This window comes from Centropristis striata, chromosome 19 (assembly GCF_030273125.1).
Source record: "Centropristis striata isolate RG_2023a ecotype Rhode Island chromosome 19, C.striata_1.0, whole genome shotgun sequence".
NCBI lineage: Eukaryota > Metazoa > Chordata > Actinopteri > Perciformes > Serranidae > Centropristis > Centropristis striata.
Window position 1 is genome coordinate 1495238 of NC_081535.1, and position 22032 is coordinate 1517269.

At 35.0% G+C, this 22032-nt stretch overlaps 2 protein-coding genes across 2 annotated transcripts in view; one reads left to right on the forward strand and one right to left on the reverse strand.

Moving 5' to 3' along the window:
* Positions 1-5617, reverse strand: part of niban2a (niban apoptosis regulator 2a) — a 64702-nt gene extending 59085 nt beyond the window's left edge. Inside the window, exon 1 of the mRNA XM_059358135.1 lies at positions 5214-5617. Within this exon, the coding sequence (XP_059214118.1) occupies positions 5214-5268 (55 nt within the window). The 5' untranslated portion in view covers positions 5269-5617. The remainder of the gene's footprint in view (positions 1-5213) is intronic.
* A 3528-nt stretch (positions 5618-9145) lies between these two features.
* LOC131992528 (syntaxin-binding protein 1-like) overlaps positions 9146-22032 on the forward strand; it is a 62696-nt gene continuing 49809 nt past the window's right edge. The window contains 1 exon segment of the mRNA XM_059358137.1: positions 9146-9245. Coding sequence (XP_059214120.1) covers positions 9209-9245 — 37 coding nt within the window. The 5' untranslated portion in view covers positions 9146-9208.

Below are 22032 nucleotides of genomic sequence, written 5' to 3' on the forward strand. Positions count from 1 at the left end.
GCTGCGGAGCTTCATTCATGAGGGAAATAACAGCAGTAACGTCTGAAAAGTGTCATTTTAAAAGGACTGTACAATAAACAGTGATGGAAGTATTCAGATCCTTTATTTACTGCAGTAAAAGTACTAATACACACTGTGGAATGACTCCACTACAGTAAAAGTACTAATACACACTGTGAAATGACTCCACTACAGTAAAAGTACTAATACACACTGTGAAATGACTCCACTACAGTAAAAGTACTAATACACACTGTGAAATGACTCCACTACAGTAAAAGTACTTATACACACTGTGAAATGACTCCACTACAGTAAAAGTCCTGCATTCAAAACTTACTGAAGTAAAAGTACAAAAGTATCAGCATCAAAATGTACTTAAAGTATCAAAAGTAAAAGTACTCGTTATGCAGAATGGACCCACTCAGATTGTTTTATATATTCTCAATATATATATATACATTTTTGGTAATTTTGTTTCTTTTATTTTGGTAATTTTGTGTCTTTTCTAAATGTTGTCGCATTTTTGGTAATTGTAAAACATTTTTTGGTAATTTTGTGTCTTTTTTTGAAAATTTTGTCATTTTGTGTGTATTTTTTTTGTAATTTTGTGTCTTTTTTGGTCATTTTAATTCCTTTTTTTTTTAGTATATATATATATATATATATATATATATATATATATATATATATATATATACATACATACATACATGTACAGTACAGGCCAAAAGTTTGGACACACCTTCTCATTCAATGCGTTTCCTTTATTTTCATGACTATTTACATTGTAGATTCATCAAAACTATGAATGAACACATGTGGAATTATGTTATTAACAAAAAAGTGTGAAATAACTGAAAACATGTCTTATATTCTAGTAAGCAAAGGGTGGTTACTTTGAGGAATCTAAAATACAAGACATGTTTTCAGTTATTTCACACTTTTTTGTTAAGTACATAATTCCACATGTGTTCATTCATAGTTTTGATGAATTTACAATGTAAATAGTCATGAAAATAAAGAAAACACATTGAATGAGAAGGTGTGTCCAAACTTTTGGCCTGTACTGTATATAGCCTTATAGTCTATGGGAAACTGTAAATTATCCAATGACTGCAACATCTAAAATCATCATTTATCCAAAATGATTGATTAATGATCACAAACATTTAAATAATGACAGTAGATCTAGTTCTATGTGATAATAATGTGTAATAACTATTGGTGTGTGTTTGTGGTGACTGCTGACTGAGATCAGGGATCAGATTAAACAGATCAGAATAAATCTCCATGGTAACAGATACCAGAACACATCCTACTGCCCCCTGTCCTGCTTTAGTGCGGATAAGACACTTTATTTTTATTTTAGACACTTTATTTTTATTTTAGACACTTTATTTTTATTTTAGACACTTTATTTTTTATTTAGACATTTCATTTTTATTTTTACATTATATTTTATTGTATTTTATTGTATTTTTATACTTTATTGCTTGAAGTATGCCTAGGTTGTTCTTTTCATTTAATTGTGTTGTTATTGTCTCTGTGTGTAATGCTGCTGCTACACTGTCATTTCCCAGCTTGGGATAAATAAAGTCTATCTATCTATCTATCTATCTATCTATCTATCTCTCTATCTATCTATCTATCTATCTATCTATCTATCTATCTATCCATCTATCTATAAGTTAAAAAGTATCCTAGTTTAGTGCAGCAGGTCCTGGTTTTATGGTTCTAGTCTCTCCAGATACTTTGTGAATAACATAGAACAGAGAGTCCTGGGAGGAGGACCAGGGTGTTTAGAAATCCACAAAACCACAATCATCATCATTATGCTGCTGCACTCAGGTGATGTGTCAGGACCGTATGAGTGTATGAAAAAACAGAACCCGCCCAAACCTACAAGCTACAAGCTACAGAGTCATTCATCAGACGCTTTTATGCAAAGCAACGTACATTTAAGAGATCAAACAACACAAGCAGGGATGAAGTCCAGAAACAAGACCAGAATCAGCAGAATAAGTGGCAAATATTATATAAATATTACGCTGTGTGCAGGTTTCTCAACCCTAGAAGAAGTGATGCAAAGAGAAGAAGCAGCAGCAGCTTCTAACAATGTTATTCTTCCTCTTCTGAACTATTTCTGAGAATATTTCTCTTTCTGGTTCACAAGAAATAGCAACAAACACACTGAGAGTCTGGACCTCAACAACAGAATCTTCTGGTTTCCACAAGTGGTTTCTTCATGCAAGTATTGCTGCCAGCATAAAGGAACACAAACAACATGCTAAAGTCTGAAACACGTTTCTGGAAAGCAACATTAACGTCTGGAGGCTCAAAGAAAACAGAAAGTCTCTGCTGCCTCTCCACACTGTAAAAAACTGTAAAAAAAACTGTTGTTTTTATGGTAAAAAGCAGCAGCTGTGGTTGCCAGAACTTTACCGTAATAAATACGGTGCAACTTTTTCTAATATTACGGTAAAATGATATTAACACTGTTGATTTCATGTTTAAGATTGACATTTTATTCCATATTTTACCGTATAAAAAAATTAAAAGTTTTTCCGTCAAAAGAAACGCTGTTCTGCCATAAAATTGACAAGAAAATACTTTATAAATGCTGCATCAATTAAAGATTTTACCATTAAATATTACAGTATATTTCTGTTAGAGATTAGTGACAGTGAGAAAAAGTATTTTTACAAAAAATAAATGCAAAAATGATGGCCTATATATATATATATTACAGTATATTTTTGTTACAAACACGGTGCCAGAGTATTTTATAGTAGAGTAATGCATTAAAAAAAATAATAATTAATTTAACATCCTTTTTAGTAATTTTGTGTCTTTTTTTTAAATTAATTTTACATCTTTTTTAAGTAATTTTGTGTCTTTTTAAAATTAATTTGACATCACTCTTAGAAATTTTGTGTCTTTTAAAAAAAATAATTTACATCATTTTTAGTAATTTTGTGTCTTTTTTAAAATTAATTTTACATCATATTTTTTAGTAATTTTGTGTCTTTTTTAAAAATTCATTTTACATCATTTTTAGTAATTTTGTGTCTTTTTTTAAATTCATTTTACATCATATTTTTAGTAATTTTGTGTCTTTTTTAAAATCAATTTTACAGCATTTTTTTTGGTAATTTTGTGTCTTTTTTAAAATTAATTTTACATCATTTTTTGTAATTTTGTGTCTTTTGTTCCAAACACGGTTCCAGTGTATTTTACAATGGAGTCATTTATTAATGGTGTTTCGTTGTTACTGAAACTGAATTAACTCATTTACCATTTTATGGTGTTTTACTGTCATAATTAAGCAGTTTTTTACCCTAAAATCTACAGACATTTTTTACAGTGTACGCCTGCTAACATACACACACAAACAGCCTCCTGAAGGAACACAAACAGCAGCTAACGGAACATCCTGAGGCTAAAATAAGTCTGAAACTAGTTTCTGGAAAGCAACATTAACGTCTGGAGGCTCTAAGAAAACAGAAAGTCTCCCCAGAGACGCTTTGGACCTTGGCTGCGTTACCAAATGAGCTCAAAGAGCAAAGCGAGCCTTATCTTTCTCAGCGTCGAGCTGCAGACTAATGTTGAGCTGCTGCTGGAATAATAACACAGACCTGCTCAGCTCACAGGCAGACTGCAGCAATCTGAGACTTAAATAGCAGCCAGTCCAAACTCATACAAACACGCTCCGCTTAGGAAACCTGCTTATTATCTGTGGAGGAGCAGCCTGCAGCAGGAGGTCAGGACCGCTCAGAAGGAGAGAGGAGCAGCAAGACGCTGGTCTGAAGGAGCAGCTTCCTCCTGCAGAGGAGCAGGAGCGGGACACACACTGCTAATGACGTTACATTAAAAATACTGAGTGTCTGCAGGTTTCACCGTTCAATTTAGTGCATTCCAACACCAATTTTCCATGTTTACTACCACAGGGCCACATATAGGAGCTACACTAACCAGATATGATGAAACTGACAGTTTAAATATGTTTACAGTGCAGTAACTTCACATATTTCATGCTCTAATGCATGTTTAACAGTATAAATAGGAATACAAAAGGTTTGAAGCCAATAAAAAATAACCACTTACTGTGATTTTTTATATCAGTGCAAGAACAGCAGACCAACATTAATTACAAGAAGTCATTTTGTGTATTTTTATGTTCATTTTGTGTCCTTTTTTGATGATGTCATCACTCTAGCCTCTCCATAGGGTAACATTGGGGAGTATTTTTGTGCGTGAATTTGTATTTTTGTTCATTTTGTGTCTTTTTGGTTCAATGTGTGTCTATTTGTTTATTTTGTGTCTATTTGTTTATTTTGTGAATATTTGTTTACAGTGCAGTAACTTAACATATTTCATGCTCTAATGCATGTTTAACAGTATAAATAGGAATAAAAAAGGTTTGAAGCAAATAAAAAATAACCACTTACTGTGATGTAATGTTGGTCTGATGTCAACAACAGCAGACCAACATTAATTACAAGAAGTCATTTTGTGCATTTTTATACTGCACTTTTAAGATTTCATGTTTTTGGTCATTTTGTGTCTTTTTATGTTCATTTCGTGTCCTTTTTTGATGATGTCATCACTCTAGCCTCTCCATAGAGTAACATTGGGCGGTATTTTTTGGCGTGCTTTTGTCTTTTTGTTCATTTTGTGTCTTTTTTTGTTCATTGTGTATCTATTTGTTTATTTTGTGTCTATTTGTTTACAGTGCAGTAACTTAACATATTTCATGCTCAATGCATGTTTAACAGTATAAATAGGAATACAGAAATAACCACTTACTGCGATTTTTTTTTTCAGTGCAAGAACAGCAGACCAACATTAATTACAAGAAGTCATTTTGTGCATTTTTTACGCTGAACTTTTAAGATTTCATGCTCAAATGCATCTAGTTATACTGAGGGCCACTTCAAGTGAGGGTGCGGCCCTTTGCGGCCCGCGGGCCTCATGTTGCCCATCATACAGTAAGAAAGAAGTGACTAATTTTTGACAAATCCTGCAGGGATCACTATATATCAGTATATTAATGAGCTTTATCCCAAAAAAAAGACATGTTTAACATAGTTCGATGGCTTCTACAGACTCTTATTTTGGTAACGAAGACGCGTTGAGAGTTTTTCCAACTTTATAGGAACTTCAGTGAGTAAAGTCGGTTTTCTGAGCTGCAGCTGAGCCGCTCCTCTTACCTGTAATCATCTCCCGCCTGCCCTCATCCAGGTGAGAGGAAACCACGTCCCCCATGGTCTCAGGTGAGCCGCACAAACCCTGCAAGAATCCAAACCGGGTTCAGGTTCTCCTCACAGAGAAAACAGTCTCAGGTCTACTTCCAGGAGCCAAATATCCGATCAGAACAAAGCTGTGAGTCCTCCTGGAGGAGCTGCTGCTGCTGCTGCTGCTGGTTCTCTCCCGGAGCAGAGGAGGAGGAGGAGGTGTGAGGAGGAGCAGAGGAGGAGGTGCGGACACTCCCTCAGGAGTCATCACTGGTTCAACGTGTTCAGGCGGCCCTGCCAAGGGTGGGGCCACAACCCGCTTAGTGCGGCGGAGACACGTTCACAAGGTGAATTATACTGTCAATGGACTGTTTGTTCCACTAAACACACTTTATTAACAGTTTAAACTCAGCTCAACTTATTAAATATGACTTTTTAAACATTAAGATGCCTTCACTGCTCACACAGATCATCCACAAGCAGTGTAAAGTATTTTTAAATGTTTTTTTTCTTTCTTATGGGTTTGATTTATTTCATTAAACACACATTAAACAGATTATTAGGAGTTTTGCACGGTGGGGAACCGTTTCCCATGATGCTCAGCTTCTTTTACCTGCAGACAGAGACCTGCTGCCCCCTGGTGGACAGCTAGTCAACCTGCAGGAGACCTCACTGTCTTTACATGCAAGATAATGAGTCACGATTTATTTTATTTTTTAGATAAAAAGGTTAAATATGTACGGAAGAGGATTAGGGCCAACATTAAAAAAAACATTTGAGTTTTGACTTTAAAGTAAAAAAGAAAGACTTTATGGTCAAAATGTGAAGAATAATATTCTCAACATTTTTACTTTAAAGTCAATGTTTAGTGACAATAAATAAATAGAATTGTAGAGTATATATATATGTATATATATATATATATATATATATATATATATACATATATATACATATATATGTATATAATATTATATTATATAATATATTTATTTAAATAAATATAGGTTAAATATAATATTAATATAGATTGATATCGTATGTACGGAAGAGGATTAGGGCCAACATTAAAAAAAAACATTTGAGTTTTGACTTTAAAGTAAAAAAGAAAGACTTTATAGTCAAAATGTGAATAATAATATTCTCAGAATTTTTACTTTAAAGTCAATGTTTAGTGACAATAAATAAATAGAATTGTAGAGTATATATATATGTATATATATATATACATATATATACATATATATGTATATATAAATAATATTATATTATATAATATATTTATTTAAATAAATATAGGTTAAATATAATATTAATATAGATTGATATCGTATGTATGGAAGAGGATTAGGGCCACACATGAAAAAAATATTTGAGTTTTGACTTCTCAGAATTTTGACTTTATTCTCAACATTCATTTTACTTTAAAGTCAGATTTCTGAGAATATTATTATTCACATTTTCACTTTAAAGTCTTTTTTTTTTAAACTTTAAAGTAAACATTCTCTGAATTACGGAAGCCCTAAATGGCCATGCATTCATATTTTTTTCCCCTCCGTTTTCTCGTGATAACGAGTTAATTTAATGTGTTTTCTCAAGATCTCGAGAAAATGATCTCGTTATCTCGAGATAATAACTGTCGTTTTCCCGAGATAACGAGAAAACAAATTAAATTAACTCGTTATCACGAGAAAACGGAGGGAAAAAATATATGAATGCATGGCCGTTTAGGGCTTCCGTAATTCACAGAATTTTGACTTTAAAGTAAAAAAAAAAAAAGACTTTAAAGTCAAAATGTGAATCTCAGAAATCTGACTTTAAAGTAAAATGAATGTTGAGAATAAAGTCAAAATTCTGAGAAGTTAAAACGCAAATATTTTTTTCATGTGTGGCCCTAATCCTCTTCCATACATACGATATCAATCTATATTAATATTATATTTAACCTATATTTATTTAATTAAATAAATTATATAATATTATATTATGTATATATATATATTTGTATATATGTATATATATATACTGTACTATATATATATGTATATATATATATACAATTCTATTTATTTATTGTCATTAAAGATTGAAGTATACATGTGTACATTAAACTATACATATAATAATATTCATATTAATCATAATAATAATAATAATAATAATGTTGTTTTTTCTCTCATTAGGTTAATGCTGCATTTAAAACTAAGCCAGCCTGTCATATTGAAATGAAATGTGAGTATTTGCCGCTTTTGTTTTTGATGTTGTTACTCCTAAGTACTATTCAAATATATTTATTATCACTAAACACTGAAGTATACATGTGTACATTAAACTAGAATAATATTAATAATAACAATCAATAATGATAAGAATGATACATTATATTTGTCATAATAATAATAATAATTAGGTTAAGTTAAAAATAAAACCAGTCTGTCCATAAATTAATGGATTAAATGAAATGAAATGTAAGGATTTGCTTATTTTCTCTTTAATATCACTGTAAACTAAATGAACTAACATGATGTAACAGATTGTTGACATCACATTAGCTCTGATAGCTTTTTATACAATAGTCACATTAATCAACAATTATTAGTATAATCAGGATAATTATACAAACCAAACACAGTGAAATGACAGCAGGACGGTGATATTGATGATTCTCACACTTAAAAATATTGAGTTGATTTGAAAACTCTCAAATCGGTTCAACAAATCATTAGTAATGAGTAAAAAAATAGTAAATTTATTATATATTTATTATATATTATATAATATTTTCAAGTACGTCTGAATGAATTGACTTATTGGCTCAATTACCACATAAATGGAGTAAAAGTAACTGAAATATGATGTTAACCATATTATATGGAAAACTGAGTAGAAATCACTAAACAAACTGAGTAAATATAATTGAAAACATTTGAACAATATAACTGCAAATTTGCTTTTGATTTACTCATAAAAAATGTGTTGTACTGACTGATTTTACACTTATTATTACAAACATTTAAACCATGTAATCTGTGAGTCAAATATTAATTCATTTTGAAGAAGTAAACTTAATTTATTTATGGATATTTTACACAAAGATTCCTGTTGGAGTTCTGTCATTTTGTGTCTTTTCGTGTCTTTTTTGTGTCATTTTGTGTCCTTTTTGTCATTTTGTTCTACTAGTTTTGATGTAGTCAACTCAAATACTCATAGTCATGATGACATTCAGCATGTTTATTTAGTATTTATACCTTTATATTATGCATACCTTTCTATTACTGTCACATTTACAAGCTCCTTGAATCATTTATTAGAGCAGTTTTTCATCTGTATTTATTGCTATAAACCAGTACACAGAGTATGTTACATTACATTTAGAGAATAATAATAATAATAATAATAACAATAAAAACAATAATAATAATAATAATAATAATAACAACAATAATAATAATAACAATAATGATAATAATAATAATAATAATAACAATAATAATAATAATGACAATAATAATAATAATAATAATAATAACAATAACAATAATAATAATAATAATAATAATAATAATAACAATACTACTACTACTAATAATAATAATAATAATAATAATAATAATAATAATAATAATAATAGAGAATAAATGAGTGGAATGTGAGAATAATATCGGCTCAGTATTTATTATGGACTCAAGAACAGAATAAATCTGGATTATTTAGTTATTATTGGAGCTAATAAATCGCAGTCAGTCCAGCTGAAGATGATGATGATGATGATGATGCGGAAGGATACGCAGTGACGTTTCAGCCTGGAGGCTCCTCCGCAGAGAGAGAGAGAGAGAGAGAGAGAGAGAGAGAGAGAGAGAGAGGGAGAGAGAGAGAGAGAGAGAGAGAGAGAGAGAGAGAGAGAGAGAGAGAGAGAGAGAGAGAGAGAGAGAGAGGAGCAGTGAGCAGTCAGTCCTTCTCTCAGCAGCATCATGGCTCCTATCGGATTAAAGGCGGTGGTCGGAGAAAGTAAGATTATTATTATTATTATTATTATTATTATTGATCTAATATTTCTCTTTTGATCCTAATCAGACGCGCTTTTGGCTTTTGGTGCGCGTAAATGCTGCTTGTTGTATTTTCCGTGTTTTTTTCCCGGGATGCGGATGTGTTAGTGCATCTGATGATGATGATGATGAAGGTGGTGCTCTTCCATTGTACCATGTAGTAAACTGAGAGGTTATGAAGGCGTTATGAACCCTGCAGAGGCTCCACGCGGCTGCGGCCTGGATGCGCAAAACTCCTGGAGGAGTGAATGTGTTTCTGGTGTTCCTGCTGTGTGAATGTGTCGGAGATCAGCCCTGTGAGGCTCTGATGGAGGAGCAGGATGCAGGAGAAGCCCACATCCACCCATCCTCCGCCCTTCAGCCCCAATCAGCGCTTAGTGTTTCACCGGAGCTGCAACGATGCAATTTCCGTGAATATTCTTCATGCTGCGGCCACTTTCTAGCTAATTACAGCCAGTAATCCGGTGTCATGTCCCCGGTAGTACCGAGAGTCTCCATCAGCGGGATTCCCTGCTCCACCAGAGCCTCACCCCTCTGATGGAGCAGAAAACGGCTGCGTAAAACACCCTTTCTGGTCCGGAGCGCGTCACATCTGCTGTCACACACACACACTATTAATGGCGGATCGTGGCTGTAAAACGCGGCTACGCTAAAAAAAAAAAAAAAAAAATCCGCATTATCAGTAAAAAAAAACGACGACTGAATGTCCTTTCAGCATCGTTTTGCCCTTTAGTGGCGCTGCGCCACCCATCAGACCTGCAGGCTGATAAACCTGCACCATCAGGACGTTAAACACTGATTCACTCATCTAGACTCGTTTATTTGGCCTGATGGAGCAGGAGAGGTGGTGCTGATGGAGCAGGAGAGGTGGTGCTGATGGAGCAGGAGAGGTGGTGCTGATGGAGCAGCAGAGGTGGTGCTGATGGAGCAGCTTTGCATGAAGAACCTTCTCTGGAGGAGATGTCTCACATACGATGAGATCTGTCTGCCTCACTGACTATTTTAAGACCTTTTAGTCTGTTTTCTTTCCGTTTATTTTATATAGTAATTTAGTGTCTGTGTGAGCTGCTGCTGCTGCTGCAGGCCTGAACATGGAGGCGCAGCAGCAGGTCAACTGGGTGCAAGAGTTGGATGATGTGAGACAGACAGACAGACAGACAGACAGACAGACAGACAGGCATGCACGGTGTAGTAAGGACTCAGAGAGATGAGATAACATGCAGCCAGGTGTTGTTGCTACATCATTTCTGCAGCTTCTCCTGTTTTAAAGCTTCTCTGGTGCCGGATGAGCTTCTCTTCATAGCTGCTGTTCATCTTATTGCTTTGGTTTCACATTTCACCAGATAAATCTAGCAGTCTGAGGAAACAGCAAGAAATGCTGAATCTCCACATTTCTAAACCCCTGATAGGATCAATGATATATTCCAGTCCTATATGTGTCCTGCTGCAGGTCTTTGGTTTGGGTCCCAACCCCCATAAACACAGCCCCTCCTCAGTCTCACAGGCTCATAGTGGTTTTCTACTGTGGGATGATGGAGGGTGAAAAGGTTTGTGCCTTCCACATGGAGCAAGACGAGCACTGGAATAAAGGTGTTAGTCTAAAAACCAGAAACAAAAATGACACAAAGTGACCAAAAAAGAAAAAAAAGACGTAAAATGACCAAGAAAGACATAAAAAGACAAAAAAAAAAACACCAAAAAACACCAAAAGAAAGACACAAAAGATATAAAATCACCCAAAAAAGACACAAAAAGACAAAAAAACACCAAAAAAATACACAAAAGACAAATAAAATACACAACAGACACAAAAAATACACAAAAAGACACAAAAAGACCAAAAAAAGACACAAAAAAGACAAAAATGAAACAAAAGGCGTAAAATGACTAAAAAAAGACATAAAAAGACAAAAACACAAACACACACACAAAAAAAGTTCTTTTATCTTGGTAAGAACCAAATAATCATCAGGTCACTTTTTATTTTTTGTCCATGCAGTAAGATCATTTCCCTCAGATTTACTGTTTTTATCTGTTTTTTAGACTAAACACCTTTTTTTTTACAGTGTTTGTGCTTTGGCTGTGAATCAGGCCTCCCACATGGAGTAAGACCTGATCCTGCAGCACCAAACCAAGAATGTAAATCCACTTTGAAGCCAAGAGTACAATATGGTATTATATTATTATATATATATATATTATATAACAGTTTAGTCTTTTGATGGTCAACATATAAACACCTTCTAATGACCAACATGGTCTAAATGAGCCTCATTCATTCCCTTCATGTTATTTCATGCTGCTGTGTGTTTGAATATCTGTTGTTTTATTACAACAGATCATTAAATCCATTTTTCCTTTCATACTTTATGAAGAAAAATTGTTTTTGTATTATTACATCAACACATGGGTCTAAAATGACCTTGTGCATTAGAAGCGTAGTGATACAAAAAGTGATTCACTGAATTAACAATGTGAGTATATGTGTAACTATGTTTGTCTTATTTTGAAGGTTTAACTTTAAAAGAGTTGTTAGAACCACCAGATTACATTGGAAAATCACATATTTTAACATGTGAGACTTACATGTGAAACTAGGATATTTAATATTTGTGTCTTCTTTGTCAGGTTTTAAATTGGTGACAACATATAAACACCTTCTAATGACCAACATGGGTCAGAAATCACCTTGTGCATTAGAAGAGTAGTGATAAAAAAAGGGTTTTATTCAAAAAGTAAGAAATGAAAACAAAAAATTAGGATGTATGATGATCAAAAACAAGTTATTTGAGGAAAACCTGAAATACTGAATGATGAAATTAATTTATTGCAAAAATATAGAAAATAAAAACTCAGTCTGGTCACTTTAGACCATGTTGGGCATCAAAGGGTTAAAGATATATGTAATTAAAATATCATTAAGATTGTTATATAATATAATATCATATTGTACTCTTGGAAAATGTAAAAGATATGAATAAAAAAAATCATAATTTATGCTGTGGATGAAATATTTTTCCAGTAATCAATATTCTGTTTTTGGCACAATATAAAGACAAACTGAAATCACACTTATGTTCAGTTCAATGATTATAAAAAAGAAAAAAAGTGTCTCAACCAAAAACTTGCAAACAAAATGAGTCAATAGTTTGCTTGCAATCACCTATTTTAATAGCATAATTGTGATTATATAATCATATTGTCACTTTTATCTTTATTTAAGTGATGATTAAAAGGGTTGAGGTATCTTCATGAGACATTTTTAGCTGCATGTTCAAACATTTCCTGTACTTCTTATTGTCTTTTATATATGTGTGTAAATAAATAAAAAAAAGTAACATAAATTACAACGTATAAATATATAAATAGTGGCCAGCCCTGCTGTAAAGTTAGAGCATATTTTGATTTTTTTTCATCCATATCCGTAACATTTTCCAAGAGTACAATATGATATTATATTATGTAACAATCTTAATGATATTTTAATGACATATATCATTAAAACTGTTATATAATAGCATATTGTACTCTTGGCTTCAAAGTTCATATTTTTAAGAGCAAACTTATCTTTTTAGTTTTGCTTTTACTTGAACCATTTTTAGATATTTTTTCTTCCTCTTCCGGACTAGTCCTACAACTTGAAGAGTTGCAGGACAAATTATATATCAAAACATGCGGTTTGATCGGGATCAGTGTGCTATAACTTTTCTCTACAGAATACGAAATTTTTGCGAAGAACTGCCCAAAATTTTGCATTGAAATGAATGGGACAGCTGAAAAAAAATGAGGGAAAAAGAACAATAATTGGAGATTTTTAAACGTCTACTTCTCCGGCATAATTTCACCTAGAGACTCCATTTAAACTTTAAACAGTAGACACAAGTCTTGTGTATCGGTGTATTAATCCACGTTTCGATAGGTCATATAGTTTTTTATCAATCCCTGTTCAATGACCATGATCATTTTTGGAGAAATTCTGAGATTATAATGGGTGTGTATTGCACGGAATGTTCGTGTCACAGTGTGTGACATCATCGCCAGAGTGTAGAGGGAGAGAAGAAACTGTCAAAAAATAAATTTGAAAACTGCGCTCCAGGCCGCAAATTCCACTCTACAGAAATAATTTATACATAGAAACGTAGGAAAATTAGTCTTCTCCCTCACAATCCTCTGGTAAAGCTGTCAGAGTTATAGTTTGGGCGTAGGACGCACAGATGATCCACCAACACCACCAACAGCCTCATTGGCTCCCATATTAAAAACACAGGAAGATTTCTGAAAAAGGGAGATGGAACAGTTTTTTTAGATCGCTCTAACAAAGCTATTTTTTCATTTTTCTTAAAAAAAAACCATATGTAGACGTTCAGGAAGAACTCAGGACGCTCAAAGTGAAGTCGGATCAATGATAGGTATTATGGTTTTGCCAAAAATGCTTTCTGTTCGAGACCAGAAATTTCAGTCTGTCCACCTCTGTTATGGAACATTGGCAGTTGGTGGCAGTTATTTCTGTTGATTGCTTTGATCTGACTGCCTTTGATCTTTGATGTGATTACAGTTACAGATACACACACACACACACACACACACACACACACACACACACATTTTGAGGTTAAAGGTCATAGGTTGCTGTATAAATAAATACTTGTAAAGGAATGCTTGTTGTAGGTGTGCTCCTTGTATATTATATAGCATCATAACATTACTAGTATTAATTGTTATAAATCTCTGAAGAATCTCATCATAGTGTACACACATGGGCAGTAGCCCCCGTGGCCCTTTCACTATTTACCCAGAGGAAATTTTCTAGTTATTATTATAATCACTTTCTCCTTTTTTTATGAGAATCACTTTGTGTTACATCTCTCTCATCTTGTATGAAAAGTGCTCTACAAATAAATTCTGATTGATTGATTTTATTTAATATGCGAGCAGGAAATCAGCTTATTGTGGTTGAGAATTAGAGTCCAGAGCTGCATTTTACCGTCTAGATGAGTTTAGTCGTGCTCAGGATCAGATTTGATAAAAAATGATATCATCTATCACCCACAGCATTACACAATGCAGCTCCACAGGCCAAATATTGCTGCATAATGCACATTATTTCCTTCTGGAGGCCTTTTAACTGCTCTTACATAACCTCTGGTAGTAGAACTGAACAGTGTAAACACTGGTGGTGAATGTTTCCCAGTAGGTAACTGGGACGCTGCAGGAACACCTGACTCTGTTGGCTGAGGTGGAGCTGGGAGGGGATTGGTGGAGGAGGAGGTGGGGGAGGGTCTTCTCTCTCTGCAGCAGGAGGAGGAGGAGGAGGAGGAGGAGGAGGAGGAGAGGGGGATGGGCAGAGAGCAGAGCTTCACCTCCTCTCTCTCTCTCTCTCATGACTGGATATATACGAGCATCAGCAGGGAAATAAAGCTGAATGATGAAGATCTGAGAACAGACATTTCACTGAAACAGTCACACTGATGGAGGACAGAGGTTATTTTAGTAAATTATAACCTCATGATTCAGGAGATTAACACCTGATGATGTAAAACATACAGGACTGTTGGACTGGATCTCATTATGTTGTGCAGGAGTTCATGTTTATTATATTTCTGAAGAGGAGAAGCTGTTGACTAGAGACCCACCATACCATTTTATCCCATACTTGAGTTAGGGCTGGGTGATGTATCGATATATCATTAAATGTGATATAGAATTAGATCATATCACATATATCCATATAGTTCAAATTATTTTCTTTCTTTAAAAAATATGCAATTTCACATCATTCTGAGCCATTATTAGGGCCTCGGGGCAATCGCACCGAGCACTGGTCCCATACAGCAATATCTGTAGGGACCAGTGCTGCACTACTGTTATACTGTGGATTTCTTCTTATTCCTCTTCCGGACGCAATTTCGTCCCGCTACTAGTCCTACAACTTGAAGAGTTGCAGGACAAATTATATATCAAAACGTGCGGTTTGATCGGGATCGGTGTGCTATTACTTTTCTCTACAGAATATGAATTTTTCTCGACGTAAGTCGCGAGAAACTGCCCAAAATTTTGCATTGAAGTGAATGGGACCGCCGAAAGAAAATGAGCGAAAAAGAACAATAATTGGAGATTTTTAAACGTCTACTTCTCCGGCATAATTTCACCTAGAGACTCCATTTAAACTTTAAACAGTAGACACAAGTCTTGTGTATCGGTGTATTAATCCACGTTTCGATAGGTCATATAGTTTTTTATCAATCCCTGTTCAATGACCATGATCATTTTTGGAGAAATTCTGAGATTATAATGGGTGTGTATTGCACAGAATGTTCGTGTCACAGTGTGTGACATCATCGCCAGAGTGTAGAGGGAGAGAAAAAACTGTCAAAAAATACATTTGAAAACTGCGCTCCAGGCCGCAAATTCCACTCTACAGAAATAATTTATACATAGAAACGTAGGAAAATTAGTCTTCTCCCTCACAATCCTCTGGTAAAGCTGTCAGAGTTATAGTTTGGGCGTAGGACGCACAGATGATCCACCAACACCACCAACAGCCTCATTGGCTCCCATATTAAAAACACAGGAAGATTTCTGAAAAAGGGAGATGGAACAGTTTTTTTAGATCGCTCTAACAAAGCTATTTTTTCATTTTTCTTAAAAAAAAACAAACATATGCAGACGTTCAGGAAGAACTCAGGACGCTCAAAGTGAAGTCGGATCAATGATAGGTATTATGGTTTTGCCAAAAATGCTTTCTGTTCGAGGCCAGAAATTCCAGTCTGTCCACCTCTGGCTGCTGTCACTGTTCCAGAAGATTCCACAGCTGTTAATTCTGTTGATTGCTCTGCTCTGATTGGTCGACCCCAACGCCTTTGATGTGATTACAGTTACGGTTACAGATACACGCACGCACACGCACACACACACACACACACACACACACACACACACACACACATATGCGCACGTAAGCGCGCACACTCCTCCAAATACAAATGTTTCACACACACACACACACATTTTGAGGTTAAAGGTCATAGGTTGCTGTATAAATAAATACTTGTAAAGGAATGCTTGTTGTAGGTGTGCTCCTTGTATATTATATAGTTTCATAATATTACTAGTATTAATTGTTATAAATCTCTGAAGAATCATAGTGTACACACACTGGCAGTAGCCCCCGTGGCCCTTTCAGAATTTCCCCAGAGGAAATTTTCTAGTTATTATGATTATCATGTCTGTGCACAGAAAAGCAGATAATATATGAACATTACCCAAAATGCTTAAAGACAAAACTTGCTAAAGAAGTCCACCAGGGAGCAACTACAATAATTAGATTTATGAAAAGTCATTTACCTTGTTTTGATGCTTTCCACATTGATTTTACAGTCATTCAGCCTGGATGCTGCACCTCTAAGCTTTATAATGCTAGTGAAACCTGCTGCAGGACGAGGCTAACCTAGCTTAGCATACAGACTGAAGCAGGAGGGGGAGACAGCTAGCCTGTCTGTCCAAAGTATAACGTCTCAGCAAACAGAAGGAGGAACAGTGATCCTGCAGCTCCACAGGGAGGTTAGCAGCTCTGGAGTCTAGTAGTAGTAATCACCGATTACATCAGAGTGGTTTCACTGGAGCCAGAGAAACTAAACAGCTCCAACATATAATATCACTAGGCCTGTTTAGGGCTGGGCGATATGCACCAAGAGTCATATCCTGATATATCTAGGCTGAATATCAATATACGATATATATCCTGATATTTTTATCTCAAAGTGAGAGCAAATGTTCAGTCAAAGTCACAAATAGTTATATTGCAACCGTTTATTTAAGTGAACATAAATACTGTATAATAACAGGAGAACCTTTTTAAAATCAAAGCTCCATAAAGTGCACATTTAAATAAAAAAATATCTTAAATAAGTTTAATAAGCTGCAGCTTGCTTGGAGCAAGGATCACAGCGCAAATTTGAACTATATTGATATTTGCAATATGGTCTAATTCCATATCACATTTAAAAATATATCGATGGATCTTTTATATATATATATTTATTTTACTAATGTTGTCCTAACAAAACATTTCTGAGGTCATAAATCAAGTGACAAGTTTTCTCATTTTGCATTGAAATGAATGGACAGAAATGCTTTTGCAGCCAAACTCAGCGCCCCTGCTGGAATTTATGGTAGAATGCAGCTTAATAAGGCACTTCCTGGTTGGCTCCTGCTCAGACCAGGAGGTTGCCGTAGGTTACCGCCTGGACTGGTTGTAATGTTGAGTTATTTCACTATTTCTTGCACATATCTGCTGTGTGTTTTCTCCTCTATGTGGCTTTGTAGAGGAGGAGGAAGGAGGAAGGTGATGCAGAGGAGGACACATCAGTTCACTACACACACACACACACACACACACACACACACACTCATAAAGCTTTCATCTGACCTTGGAAGCATCACTGAACCAGAGCAACACACACACACACACACACACACACACACACACACACACACACACACACACTCGTCTGGGTTCAGTGTGTGACGCAGTGGCTGCAGCCGCTGGGCCTCTGCAAACACACACACACACACACACACACACTTGCAATAAAGACACATGCACGCTGCACATACACACACACACACACCTAAATAAATCCATGGTAAATGTCATGTCGCCGTGGTTACAGAGCATGAAGGCTGAAACAGAGAAGTAGAGCTCTGATTCAGGTTACAGACTCATAATCTTAATGAATTCCCATTCTGAGGAAGAGTGCTGCGTCAGAGCCGCTCCTCCTCCTCCTCCTCCTCCTCCTCCTCCTCCTCTCTGCAGCACGTGACCGTCTTGTTACGTGACAGATAGAGCAGAGTCGTATTTAACACAGAGAGAGATTTCTACTTATAGAAGACGTGAGAAAGCCAAGTAGTGCAGCCAAGATTCTCTCCAGCGACTAAAGACAATTAAGGAGAAAAGAGACAGAAGACTGAGGAGAGAACGGAGGAGTTCATATGCAAAATGACCTTTAATTGGCCTGTAATGCTGTACACTGTAAAAAACTGCTAAGCCAAGATGTAAAATGATAAATGAGTTAATATCAGCCAAAACAGTATTTTTTACAGTTGTTTTTTTCAAAATACATTACTCCACTGTAAAATACTCTGGCACTGTGAATATTAAAAAACCATACCAATTTTTGCATTTATTTTTTGTAAAAACACTTTTTCTAACTGTTAAATGTACTAAACACCGAGGAGGAGGCTGCAGAGCTGCAGACTGAGCTGCAGCTGGTTGTTGCATCACAGTGAATCAGTCTGTTTTATACTGTCTGCCATTTTCCTTTTTCTCTCTGGTTCAATGTTTTAGGGGGCCAAAATACAATGCTGCTATGAGTTATTCATTAAATATCAAGCTGATGGTTTCCTGCAACTTCCTGCTCTGGTATTTCTGTTATAGAGTCCAAATCAATGAGCTGATTAATCAGTGACTGCTCTGATAAGAGATGCATCTTTAAAGGTAAAGGCACGTAGCAGTTAGAGTGTCTTAAGCTGTTGTAATGTTGTATTTTGGTACAGTTTTTGTGAGATTGACAGAGATTTGTTGAACACTTAAAATAAGAAATTAACTCTTAAAACAAGATAAATTATCTAACACTTCTAAATCTAAAGTTTTTTTTAATCTGTCCATGCAGAAAGATCATTTCCCTCAGATTTACTGTTTTATCTGGTTTTAGACCTTTAGATTTACTGTTTATCTGGTTTTAGACCTTTAGATTTACTGTTTGATCTGGTTTTAGACCTTTAGATTTACTGTTTGATCTGGTTTTAGACTTTTAGATTTACTGTTTGATCTGGCTTTAGACCTTTAGATTTACTGTTTTATCTGGTTTTAGACCTTTAGATTTACTGTTTGATCTGGTTTTAGACCTTTAGATTTACTGTTTGATCTGGTTTTAGACCTTTAGATTTACTGTTTTATCTGGTTTTAGACCTTTAGATTTACTGTTTGATCTGGTTTTAGACCTTTAGATTTACTGTTTGATCTGGTTTTAGACCTTTAGATTCACTGTTTGATCTGGTTTTAGACCTTTAGATTCACTGTTTGATCTGGTTTTAGACCTTTAGATTTACTGTTTGATCTGGTTTTAGACCTTTAGATTTACTGTTTGATCTGGTTTTTAAACACCTTTTTTACAGTTTCTGCACATGCATCAGTAAATTAACTGCTGCTAATCTTGTTTCCTGCTGTATCAGCAACTTGAGTTGACAGACAGAGCAGCAATTCATCTAAGTTGCCTGGTTGCTGTCAGGTGACTAGAGGCTGACAGCTCCATGTGTCTGCTCCAAATGTTTGTTTCTCAGCAGGTAATAATCTGCTGCTGGAGACATTTAAGCCCTTATTATTCTGCCCAGTGGGTGTTTAGGGGGAGATAGCAGGTCAACAGTAAACGCATCATAGAAGAGGTGAACATCATCTGAGAACCTGAAGATTAATCTGAATTAAATGAATCAATTAATTGAATCTATAAAGATGTGTTAGGAATCACAACATTATTGTATATGGCCGTCTGAAGTCGTCCAATCTCCATGTTCAACTATGTCATATTAGTTATTGCAGCACTTTTTGGGTTGATACCATTTGTTACTCACGTTTTGGTGCTGAATTAGTCATTTTTTTTCATCCTCCAGAATATTAATCCAATAATCCCAGATTTGATAGAACATTATCAAAAAAGACCCAAAATGACCAAAAATAGATGTTAAAATGATCAAAAAAGACACAAATGACCAAAAATAGATGGTAAAAGGAGAAAAAAAGACACAAAATGATCAAAAATAGATGTTAAAATGATCAAAAAAGACACAAAATGACCAAAAATAGATGTAAAAATGATCAAAAAAGACACAAAATGACCAAAAATAGATGGTAAAATGATAAAATGATCAAAAAAGACACAAAATTATGTAAAATAGATGGTAAAAGGAGAAAAAAAGACACAAAATGATCAAAAATAGATATAAAAATGACCAAAAAAAGACACAAAATGACCGAAATAGATGGTAAAATGGTCAAAAATGACACAAAATGACCAAAAAGAGATGTTAAAAGGATCAAAAAAGACACAAAATGACCAAAAATAGATGTTAAAATGATCATAAAAGACACAAAATTATGTAAAATAGATGGTAAAAGGAGAAAAAAAGACACAAAATGACCAAAGTAGATTTATCTATCTATCTATCTATCTATCTATCTATCTATCTATCTATCTATCTATCTATCTATTAATCAATCAAGGGGTTAAATCTGTGTAAATATGATGGTTTCTGTGTTTTCATGCCAGTGTTGATTGAGGCGTGGTGTGTAATGTGTGTTAGTGTGTAATGTGTGTTAATGTGTAATGTGTGTTAGTGTGTTCCTGTTTGAGGAGGTGAACATGTTAAAGCAGCAGGTAGAACAGGAGAGGATGACGGTTGAACTGTGCTTTAGTAAAATAATAACAGAGTTGAGTTTATTGTCTGGATCAGTCTCTGGTCTCTGATGGACTCCGTGGTTTCTACAGACTGATGTAAAGTGAAGTTATTCAGCATTAACAGACTGCAGAGATAAAGAGACTCGGTGCTCAGGTCTGCTGACTCGGCCTTTTCTCTGCTCCGTGACATCATCACTCAGCGCTGCAGGTCATGAGAACGAGGCCTCACATCATCCACTTCCTGTTTCAGACCTGTGACTGGATGGATGAGGTCAGAGGTCAGAGGTCAGAGGTGCTACAAACTCTTCCTCCTCTGCTGGTTTTCTCTCTGAGCTGCTGGTTTCGTGTCTGACTGGGCTGAAAGATTTACGCTCCCATGTTTTCCTTTATATATTTTTTTTTTAATCAGTTAAATCTTAAGTCAGTACTCGGGACACATTGAACTGCAGGTAACCATAGCAACGCTTCATGCTAATTACCCTCTGACTCTCACTGATTCAATTAACCGCACCATGATTAGACCTGTCACCATAACACATTTTATTAGTTTCACAGAAACTATCATGATGATCTACTTTGGTCATTTTTGCCTTTTACCATCTATTTTTGGTAATTTTGTGTCTTTTGGTCATTTTAACATCTATTTTTGATCATTTTGTGTCTTTTTTGGTCATGTTAACATCTTTTTTGATCATTTGTGTCTTTTTTGATAATTTTACATCTATTTTTGGTCATTTTGTATCTTTTTTGAACATTTTTACATCTATTTTTGGTCATTTTGTGTTTTTGTATTTTCTTTCTACATCATCAGTTAGATAAGTTAGAATTATTTTAACATGATATTATATAACTTTTCTTCTCAGGTGAAAAGAATAACGAACATTACAAATAACTAAATATGACAACAAAAAAAATTGAACTATATCGATATGTGCGATATTGTCTAATTCCATATCACATTTAAAAATATATCAATATATCTTTTATATGTATATATGACCCAGCTCTACTCTGTGTTGCCTGTTCCAGTGCCTCTATCTGCTCATGCTCCATCTCTTCTATGAGACGTAGTTTCATGAGTTCCTTGTGATGAGTCGAGTGTCGGCTCGGTGAGCTGCAGAGCGCTGAAGGCTCCTGGTGTCTCAGCTGAAATGTGTGCCTGTCTCTTTAAGAGGAGCCTGTCAGGGTCTCTGGGGAGGCAGCCATGCTGCTGAGAAGCTCAGATCCACAAAAACTGGGTCATGTTGTCAGAGGTGGAGGTCCCTGAAGGAGGAGAACCACGAGGAGACGATATGG